Source organism: Rutilus rutilus (genome assembly GCF_951802725.1).
Source record: "Rutilus rutilus genome assembly, chromosome: 21".
NCBI classification, from domain to species: Eukaryota; Metazoa; Chordata; class Actinopteri; order Cypriniformes; family Leuciscidae; genus Rutilus; species Rutilus rutilus.
This window is the reverse complement of record NC_140226.1, coordinates 25,780,226-25,791,738: the sequence shown is the minus strand read 5'-3', so window position 1 is coordinate 25,791,738 and position 11,513 is coordinate 25,780,226. Positions and strand designations below refer to the sequence as shown.

General features: G+C 38.5%; 1 protein-coding gene across 1 annotated transcript in view; it reads right to left on the bottom strand.

Annotated features, from left to right (window-relative positions):
• Positions 1–657: 657 nt before the first annotated feature.
• The window catches only part of fut8a (fucosyltransferase 8a (alpha (1,6) fucosyltransferase)), a 92,278-nt gene continuing 81,422 nt past the window's right edge, over positions 658–11,513 (bottom strand). The window contains exons 8-11 of the mRNA XM_084393522.1: positions 7,031–7,277; positions 6,111–6,287; positions 4,549–4,699; positions 658–2,390 (exon numbers count right to left, since the gene is read on the bottom strand). Of these exons, the coding sequence (XP_084249648.1) occupies positions 2,058–2,390; positions 4,549–4,699; positions 6,111–6,287; positions 7,031–7,277 (908 nt within the window). The 3' untranslated portion in view covers positions 658–2,057. The remainder of the gene's footprint in view (positions 2,391–4,548; positions 4,700–6,110; positions 6,288–7,030; positions 7,278–11,513) is intronic.

The following is an 11,513-nucleotide window of genomic DNA, read 5'->3' as shown; positions in this document are numbered from 1 at the left end:
TGAGTTGTTTTAACAGAAAGCAACTTGCACTGAAAAAATATGTCAGTCCCATTGTTTTGTCTCAAGATGCACACCAGTAATGTTTTTTTTTTCTAGGGCACGCTTATAAAAGCTACTGAAACGTCATCCTTATGTCATGGCCACATGATGTGAAGTTGTGGCCTCGAGATTAAGGGAACGACATCTTATTCTCGTGGCCACGACTAACCTGTGTGACCATAGCAACCTGGGATTATCAGAAATTTGTTAATAAATGAATAGCTTATTTTGAACTAAAAATGACAAAAAAGTGCAGAATTAATATATAGATATATATCGATATAGACAGGTAAGATACAATAAAAAAAAATAACTGAATATTTTTACACATTTATCACATATTTATAATATTTCAGATTTTTAGGTCTTCATATTTTAGAATTCTTCCCAATGGGGTTTGTCAAAGCAAAAAGTTTGAAAACACCTGTTGTATGTACATTCACACAGTCAGTGTCAGTGATCGACAACCATATTTTTCCACACTGTCCTGCTCATACAACAGCCTTCAAACAGTTCTCGCTATATCGCCTGACATTGTAAATATAAAAAATGCCGACGTCTAGAACATCAGAAAGCTTTATATCACAGATCATATGACACAAGCAGTTAAATAAGGTTCGGTTCACACAGATTTATTGACATAGCGATTTTGAGTCTTGAAAGTGTCAGGAAGCTAGTTCGGTTAAAATACTCTTGTTTATAATCAAACTGTGTGTGAATACAGTGGAATTTAGTGCACTAAAATAGCACTGAAAACATATTATGCTACTGTGTGAATATAGGCTAAATATAAAATATAAAACTGGGACAAAAAACGTACAATGTCGTGTTGTGCCAGCACAATAATAAAACAAAAAATGTAGTTTGTCAGCTTTAAGTCAATTGTCCCTAAAGAATAGCCAAACATACACACGCACACGCACGCACACACACACACCACACAATATTAAAATACAGACATACACACACAATAGTAAAATACAGACATAGACCAAATTTGGCTGATCAATTTATTTGATCTGCTTACCAAAGAGACAATGCCCGCAAACATAAAACAATGAACAACTCCTTCATGATTAACTAAAATTTATAATGACAGCAAGTGTCATTCTTACCATAATTATTCTTTCTCTTCTCATCATATCATTAATAATATTAGTATCCTTATCTTCATATTAAGTGTCATTTTCTTATCTGTTTTGTATTTTAAAATGCAATAAAATGAAATGATCTCTTAAAAAACATGATGGACACACGGCTGTGGATAAGACACTACATGGAAAGGAGGGGAGGAGTGTAATTCTGCGTGGAAAGGCTGGTCCGTAAGGCTCCAGAGTCAAAACTCTTTCCGTTAAAGTCAATCGCCCTCATAGGCACCGTTTCCGCACACTTCACACACAAACGCACATACACACTCACACAAACACATGATAAACCTTACAGTGAAAATAAAAACAGCATAAGTCACATTTAAAAGCACAGTATGGCAGTGGAAATTAATAGCTCATGGGTGTGAAGAGGAGTGTCAGTTGGCAAAGCGATGGCATGAGAGAAACAAGTAGACTGAGGCTAGAGTAAAGGATGCCATCATTGTGCACAAGGAGGTATAAGAGCATAGGAGGACGAGAGTAACCCGGGTTTATGATTCCTTTGACATGATCGGTTTGTCGCAATGTTTCTTCTTCCAGTTGTGTTCTTAAATAAACGTATTTAGTCCCCTTCATTACCCGGAGATTAATTAGAAAGTACCTACAGTACAGTGCCTTCCGTTTTTCTGTTGTCTTGAGTTCATGCTCTTTGTTTTTTGTCTTCCACGACCCTGATTCCTATTTCAGGGGGACTCAAGGTCCAAGCACCAGAGTTAGGAAGATGTCCCAAAACCCTTTGGAGAACCCCTAGACAACACACACACACATGTACACGAACACATTCATACACACTCACACACAAAGTGCATCCCATTTGGGTGGTCCAGGGTTTCCTCATTTCATAAACAAGAGTATTTGTACTGTCTTTCTCTACGGCTTCTTGAGAAGTTTGTCCGCCTCTGGGTACGTGGGATACTTCACTGTCTCGATCTTCTCTTTGACTTTATAGGAGGGGTAGAGGCCAGTACGGCCCATTTTGCGGTTGATTCCCTTAGAGTATCCGTCCCAATGATTGCCCGCGACGCCGATCAAGTCTCCGGGCTCTAGTGGGATGTCTTCGCTGTTGCGTGGTTGGTGCGGGTAGATGGCGATCTGGTTGTGGGCGTTCTGCCCACCGAAGTAGTAGATGTCGTCGAGGGAGTAGAAGAAAGAGGAAGCGTCTGGGTGGAGAGTCTGCATGATCTCATAGGCCACTCGACACACCTGTGCACAGTGGAAAGGAAAACAAAGACACATGTTCACAAGCTCCTTTCAAGCAGAATCCTCTGAGCGGAGTTGAAAGGGATATGTAGTTGCACCTGACAAAGATGAATGGATTTTACAATGGTTAAGTGCTCCTCATGAAGAGATGAAGTGAAGCTTAAGGAATATTAGAACAAAGTACCCACAGTCTGGAGCATACTGCACACAAAAATGTCAAGATTTCGGATTTCAAAATCAGAAACTTGGATCTGACTAGCTGGCCTCGGCAGGGGTTTTTAATCAGTTTGTCGGGAAACAAAGTCTTGTTTAAAATGTATCAGACTGCTATAATGATGGATTAAGAAAAGTCACTGGACCAAAAGTTTTCTTTCTAATTCTCGACATGCTGTGGCCATTTTTATGGATCTTTACCATTGTTGATTGGTAAAGTCTTGCTCTTGGAAGGCTACCATACTGTAGAGTAGGGCTGGGCGATATGGCCAAAAAAATGATCACGTTAATATTTTTCATATCAGTTAATAATGATAAATATCACAATAAATGTACAAGTTTAAAGGCAGATCTTTGCTCCTTGTGGTTTTTTCATCAGATAACTTGACAAAAACTTGTCAAACAAGTGAACATTTTACTGTAGCTTGAGTTGGGATGCAGATGTAAATGTATGTTTATTAACAAAAAAACAACCACATTTTTACAGGGTAAAATTTGTTCTTCCATTGCACTGTGGTTTGGATTTGGATCTAGTGTTTAGAGCATTTTAACCACAGGTAAAACCACGCATTGCACCTCACTACCAGGGTAAAAATATTAACTATATTGCTTCTATGGTATTTGTTATGAAAAACAGTAGCCTAAAGACATTTACAGTAGTATAATACAAATGCAAACTGCTATAGCTTAATAACAAAAAAGACTCCACAATATTCTGCCACAATCCCATGGCTTCATTAGTGTTTCTACAGTAAATCATGGTAAATGTTGGCAACTTGTGGATCGAAAAGCCTTCTGACTGTATTGTGGTGGCTCAGTGTTTCTGTTTCTTCTGTTTTCTGCATCAGTGTTGTTGAGAATGTCAGCGCTGCTTCATCTGGCTTTTAAGTACTTGAAATCACAAGGCATTTGATTTGTGGTTTGTATGTGAGAACTCTGCACCGAACTCGAACGCTTTTCACAGGGTCTCACAGCGCTGTTTAGTGGTGGCGTGATTGAGACAGTCAGCAAGTAAATGCATTCACTCTAAGCTCAGTGTGTTTTGAGCCGAACTGATAAATGTTCTGTGTGGTGCGTGGTTCAAACAAGCAGCTCTGTATCGTTCCGCTTTTGGCACATTCACCGTTTATGTTTCTCATACGCAACAGAAATGGCAGGCCTTATCAGTTATTGCCACAAGCTGCGACGGTCACAGGCGCAGGCAACACGCAGGCGCAGAATTTTTTGCAGTGCATAAAAATTATATCGAACACTTATTGAAGTTGAGTAGTTTAGGGTTACTTAAAAATAACAGACAGGTGTGTTGAAACTGAAGTCTACAGAAGCAGGGTTGGCTACCCCTATTACTATGGTCTTTTTTATGTGAGAGTGCACAATTGTGACTTCATCAGAAGTCATAATGTCATAATGGGAATTAATCAACTGCCAATAAATATGTCACGCTAGCAATTTGTAATATACAAATATTAGTTAATATCATTGATTTTGGCAGCCAAAATCGGCAGTTGTCTTAAGTGGGCGATTCCTGGCCAGAATAAATGGACCAGACTTTCTGTTGATAGTAATTCTAGACTATTTTTTGCCAGACACCATTTCTGGCATGAAATCAAAAATCACAAACCAAACATAAAGTCAGAGCTAACCACAAAGTCTGGATTGTACCAGAGAGGACTTGAATTTATCCATAAAAAAGCTGAAGCTCAAAAAAGAAAAAGAAAAAAAAAAACTAAAGAAAATGGGAAGAAGAACAAGAGGAAATGGAGAGTTATAAAATGGTCAAGTCTTAACCCCATAGAAATGCTGTGGGAGGTTTGGGCAGTACATGCAGGAAAACACATGCACAATGAAGTCATCACACAGCTAAAGGTGTTTGGCGAGCAGAAAGGGACATGACCATGTAGGAGACAAACAGAACAAAAACTTCTATAAGAAGTGGGTCAGACTGTACCTGTGAGGAGAAGGTGCACACTAAGAAGTTTGTCCTGGAAAGGAAGTGGATATCCAAGATGACTCCTCTCAGAGAGTTTTCAGTGTAGCGGTTGTGTAGCCCAGCAGACCATGAAATAGAATTATCACTAATAAATTCATAATCAGGGTACCTGCACACAAACACAAAACAAATGTTGATTAAAAGGCCCTCCTGATGGCCCACCTCTTGCTATGTTCCAAACCCTGGTCAGCTGCCTACCTACAGTGTACAGCAATTTTAGGCATCATTTCAAGCATGCTTATGACGTCAAGGCTGTTCCAAACAGAGAACAGCAAATATTATTAAACACCTAGATTTGGCCAAATTCTAATGCAGCACTGCATGTATCCTTTGCTAATAAAAGAATCCCAGAATGCACTCTGTGCACAAAAGGACTTATCTTTTCACATTATTAATGATTATTCAATCTTTCTAGTTATAGTTATCATTACAGTTATCATCCATGGTGTGAAAGAGCCTTTAGGCCGTGTGTCCACCAAAGCATTTTTAGCCAGCTGAAAATGCCAGGTGGTCTTCTGAAAATGCCTAGATGCGGGCGCTTGAGAGCGTTTCGGTAACACAGCACTTTTTTCAGAGACATTGTTTTAAATGATTTTGTTTCACTATTGTGCTTGTTGTTGTCATCTGCTGTCGTTGTACAAGCAGTATGTGACAGTTGGTCAATGTCGTATTTGTCTCGTCCCTCCTCCACTGTGATTGGATGACTGGGTAAAAAGTGATAGTAATGAGAACAGCGTTTTACCCAAAGCTGAACATTTTTCAACTCTTGGCGTCTGGAAAAATAGACGCTCAGCACCTCGTCTCGTTGCTGCCGTTTTTAAATTCGTGGCACTCCCATTGAAAACAACTGGAAAAATAGCCTGGCCTTGGGAAAAAAACGCTCTGTGGACACGGCCTTAGTCAAATTGATAGTCAAGTCACATTTATTTACATAGCGCTTTTTTTAAAATACAGATTGTTTCAAAGCAGCTTTACAGAGATAACAGAAAAATAATGCAAACAAGTTTGTTTCCAGAAGAAAACAGTTGAGTGATGTTTCATTTTTGTTTTAAAAAAGTTATTAATTTAGTTAATTTATATATATATAGACGCTCTGGAGTAAACCATGATGTCATCGTCCAGCTCAGTTCAGTTCTTGTCTAATAGTGTCAATGCAGGCAGATCAACATTATTGTTGAATATTAAATCAAATGTTAAATTTAATGTCCCCAACTAAGCAAGCCAAGCTAATGGCAACAAAGGTGGAAAAAGGCGACCGTGGCAAGGAACCAAAACTCCATCAGGTGGCAGAATGGAGAAAAAGACCTTGGGAGAACCCAGGCTATACCCTTACAGTGTTTTATTTCAGTCACTTAATGATGATGTTCCATGTTGGTTAGAATGGTTACAACTTAGTGTATTCTTAATGATTCTAAGCTGTTCTCTTGATGATTATTTTTGTCTTCTTTATTTCAATTTAGATCAATTTAATTGAGAAGAAACACTGCATGGGATACTAAGACTGTATAAATTGTACTCACTTAGACTTGGCCTCTTGCAGTAGAGAGGGGTCGTCGGTGGCGAGGTAAACCCGTTTCTTGTCCACATGCATGCGCTGGGCCAGGCTCTGGTAGTGGTCCTCCACATGCGCCATGTACTCTTCTATGGGGTGGAATGCCGCCTCCGTCCCTACCTTATCTGTCCGGCGCACATGTACCCTGGAGAGAGGAGCAATTCCTGGGTCAGGCTGATTGTGTGTGTCCGTTTGAGAAAGGGATTCAAGGTCGCCAACGAACAGGAAAAAATATAGACCAGCAGAATAAAATTGTGTTATTTTTTTAAACGGATGTTTAAAGGTTTTACGCTTTGGGGTGCCGGTTTTCTGAAAATGCCAACCATTATGTGTGTATGTGTAAGTGTAAGGATGGGTGCCTGAATAAAAAGATGACAGAGAAAGTACGAATAGTGTGTGCGAGAGAGATAGAGACAGAAAGATGGCTGTGAGTGGTTGCGCTCCCAGCAGAGAGCAAAGTGGGTGTAAGTGGAGATTGATTGTTGGAGTAGTGATGGTTTGTGTGAAAGGGTCTCTCTCCTCCTTTTCTCCCCCTCCTTCCCTCTCTCACACATAAATACATTCAAAACCTTACAGTGCCTGTGTTTCCTAAGCTTGAGGAAGATTTAAACACATAGCTTTAAACAGTGGGACTATTATTGATAATAATAATAATTATATAAAAAAATATAAATTATACATATTTTTATTGAAAATCTATTATTTTGGACAAAAAATTATTTAGAAAAAAGCTTATGTTTTAGCTGATTGCTTAATTTCCCAAGAAACAATGAGTCACAATTATTTTAATAAGTATAGTAAGCATAGTACGTTCTGGCTTCACTAATAAAAAACATTGAAATATGTAGCGTCTGAGTGGATTTGATGATATAATGTGTAATGTCTCACCCTATAATGGGGTGCTTGAAGCCCAGCTTGTTGGTGGCCTCTTCCATCTCCTTCATCAGCCAGGCCTGAGGGCGGATCAGGTACTTGACAAACTGAGACACCCACCACACGGCTGGGTCTCCGTGAAGCCTCTGAAGTCGGTCCGCAAGGTCTTCAGGGATGGCCAGGGGCAGGTATGGGGGACGAGGGTGCAGGCTGTCCACGATGGGCAACTCTATGACCTGAACATCCCGATCGTTTGCTTCACCTACAGACAAAGGCACAAGACAATGAGCGGAAAAGATAAAGGAATGCACTGGAGAAATGAAATATTGCAGAATGGACTGTAAATTGGCCCAACATGCTTTTCCAATATGAGATTAATTTACAATTAGCAAGTCAATAAAGCTTGACGGAGAAGCTGCTCACAAGGAATAAAGTGTGTGGGCTGAGAACACAGGAGCAGGAGAGGAAAAAAAGACACCCTTAGGCCACAAACATAATACAAGTAGGTATAAAAACAGATTCAAATGCCAGCTGAACATCCTTTAGATTACATTAACGCCTTTGGCAGCCGGTTTTATCCAAAGTGACTTACAGTGCATTCAAGGTGCACAATTTGTCAGTGTGTATATGCCACATACATCACATGCCTTCTTGCATTAGTGTGGCGGTAACAAACCTCAAGGGGTGAGGTGATGGAGATCCCTTCAAATGTCTGTGCCATTACACTGGATGTGTTATTATGTGCTTACACACATGCCAAGAGTATGTTTCAGACCATGGGGATGTAGAATATATTGGAAGCCATATCGGTATATATATAATGCGCATATGTACAGTACTGTGCAAATGTCTTAGGCACGTTAGTATTTTCACACACACAAAAAATGGTTTTAAGTCAGTTATTTATCTTTTGCTGTAGGACATATCAGTTTACATTTCCAAACATTCCTTTTGCCATTAATTATAATAATTCTCACCAGAAAAAAATGGTTTTAAGACAGTTATTTATATATTTTGCTCTAGTGTGTCAGTAGGAAATATCAGTTTACATTTCCAAACAATCCTTTTGCCATTAATTGTAATAATCCAGTGAGATTTTTGTATGCACAAGGAGTCTGACAACAGCCGGTATGCTCCAAGCGGAGATCTGATCTCACCATCATTGAGTCTGTCTGTGATTACATGAAGAAACAGAAAAAACTGAGACAGATTAAATCCAGAAGAACTGTGGCAACATCTCTAAAACGCTTGAAGAAACCTTCCTGCAAACAGCATACAAATATTGTCAGATTCTTTGTGCATACAAAAATCTCGCTGGATTATTACAATTAAAGGAACACTCCACCGTTTTTTCATATTAAACTATGTTATTCCCTTAACTAAGACGAGTTGATACATACCTCTCTCGTCTCAGTGCGTGCACTCAATCGCTCTGGCGCGCGGCGACACTTTGATAGCACTTAGCTTAGCCCAGTTCATTCATTAGGGACCAAACAGAGATGAAGTTAGAAGCGACCAAACACCTCCACGTTTTCCCTATTTAAATACATTTACACGACCAAGTATGGTGACACAAAATAAAACGTGGCGCTTTTCTAAGTGGGTAAAAAGGATAAAAGTGATCGAAGTACTCCCGAGTCCCAAGTGCTATTCCGCCATAGATTATAGTTATCCTTTTTACCCGCTTAGAAAAGCGCCACGTTTTATTTTGTGTCACCATACTTGGTCGTGTAACTGTATTTAAATAGGGAAAACGTGGAGGTGTTTGGTCGCTTCTAACTTCATCTCTGTTTGGTCCCTAATGAATGAACTGGGCTAAGCTAAGTGCTATCAAAGTGTCGCCGCGCGCCAGAGCGATTGAGTGCACGCACTGAGACGAGAGAGATATGTATCAACTCGTCTTAGTTAAGGGAATAACATAGTTTAATATGAAAAAACGGTGGAGTGTTCCTTTAATGGCAAAAGGAATGTTTCGAAATGTAAACTGATATTTCCTACTGGTCTTAAAACCATTTTTTTTCTGGTGAAAATACTAACGTGCCTAAGACTTTTGCACAGTACTGTATATATATGCACATTACATGGTGGCTGAAACACTCTAAAGATATCTGGAACAAAAGGCAATAACTATTGAAAAATCCATATTGTTCAACCACTGGCATGTAGTAACAGTGAGAAAAAAACTTTATCAGGGAAAAACATCTTCAAAGAGACTGTGTGCCAGGTTTAAATTATGCCTTATGCAGCATTAAATGTTAAAAAGTATTTTTACACAAAGAAGTGTTTGAGAAACTCCCCAGCCGTTCTTATATAACCTTGCTGTTAGGCTCTTTGCATGAGGATGAGGTTTTTCCAGCCCAGCACCCCTCATTGCACTGATAAACAAAATAACTCTCTCTCTCTCATCCTCATTAGAGCAGCAAGAGAATCTAAATTACATCTTGTCCTTGCATCCCGATGAATAAATTGAAGGGGGGGGCTTCAGGGGAGGAGGCTTCTTTATTATTTTTAATTCATGCTGTCTATGCGTATATGTACCGCTGAAGCGACACTGATTCATTTTAAATGCTGCATGTGTTTGGGTGTGCATGTTGCTGGGGGTATTTTCTCTAAACGCCAGCAGGATTATCCTTAAGGATTTTGTCTGCCCTTCGACCCCGTGCGTGTTATAACTAGAGGCATTAACAGGGTTATGTTATGCACATTATTGAGAACCATCGAAAGCTCCACTAGAATTAGCCTGAATTCATTTGGGTATTGTCAGTATGGGCGTTTATTATGAGAAGCTGAAATGTTAATGTTAATGTGTGAAAACTGATGGCATGGCACTAGCAACACCAAGGTCATGGGTTCACTTCCCAGGGAATGTAAAAAACAGTGAGTAACGGACCACTTCGAGCTCCATCTTGAATACATTGTAAGTCGCTTTGGATAAAAATGCCTACCAAATGCATAAATGTATGTAACGTAATGAGTTGGAATGGCATGTTTAATTTCACTCGCTCCATCTCTGTCAATCTCACTGGTCCGTGGAGTGCAGAAACTCAGACTTTAGGGCACACTAAGAGAGACTGTGTCCTCAGGGAGGAAAGAGTGATGGGAAAGCGCTGCTTTGTTTTGAGGTCATTTCTTTCATGTTTTAAAGGCAGTCTCTCCTTCCCCTCTGCTTTCCTTTTAAGAGCACAGCAGGTTCACTCCAGCTGTAGAGAGTTTTCCCCGAACACTGGATTCAGCCTATTAGACAGACTCTTACGCAGGACCAGTGTAAATAAAAATGACCGTTAGTGTGTTTCCCGACTGGACACTTCAAAAAAATCCATTATTGAATACATTTTCTTGCATTTATGAAAGACAATCAGCTAACCAGCACTTGACAATTGACAATTTAAAACAGCGAGATAACAAAAAAACATGTGTACTGAGAAAAATAATTTAAAAAATGATTGCAGTATATAAAATAAACAAAATGCACATCCCCAATCTTAACATAAGAAACAAGCAGATGAAGTGTATTATCAAGGTCCCTGATCACTTCTAAATTTCACCTAACCATCTGGCACATTTTTAGCATGGACTGAATTTAAATAGGGATGCGCTAATATCAAAATTCTGCCAATACTAATAAGCTTATAATTTGTTTTGTGTTATGATAGCCTATTTTAGATAGCAGATATCTGATAAATGGCAGATATTACAATTATATACTATTTTGCTTGAATAAAAAAAAAAAAATTACTATAAAAACTCAAATTAATCATTTCAAATGCTAAAAAAATTAGGCATCACAATATCATAATGTATAGATTAAAGATGTTGATGAAGGTAATCTGAATGTGCAAATATGGGAAATAAGCATGAACAATAACATATCCAGTATTGACTGATTATATCCAATGTAAACAGACAAATTAAAACAAAACGAAATTATCTGCCGATAACCGAAATGCTGTGCATCCCCTTTGTACTACAGTCTGCACAAACTTCTAATGAATAAGTAAGTATTACTCATTTAACATTCGAAGAGATCAGCCAATCATAGCTGAGGTGATTTGAAAAGTTTGGGTTCAGTACGATTGTTTTTACGATGAATACTTTAATTCAACAAGTATTCATTAAATTGAGCAAAAGTGAAATTAAAGACATTTATAAGAAACACCCTCTAAAAATTCCTTTTTAAATAAATGCTATTCTTTTGAAATTTCTATTCATCAGTCGGGGAAAAAAACAAGCATCATGATTTCTACAAAAATATTAAGCAGTAAAACTGCTTTCAACATTGGAAATAATAAGAAATGGTTCTTGAGCAGCATATTAGTATGATTTCTGAAGGATCATGTGACACTAAATACTGGAGTAATGATGCTGAAAATTCAGCTTTACCATCACAGGAATAAATTACATTTTTAAATATATTTAAAATAAAAAACAGTACATTTATAATGAATAAAATGTATTTTGAACAAATAAATGCAGCCTTGCATTCAGCATCAACAAATCT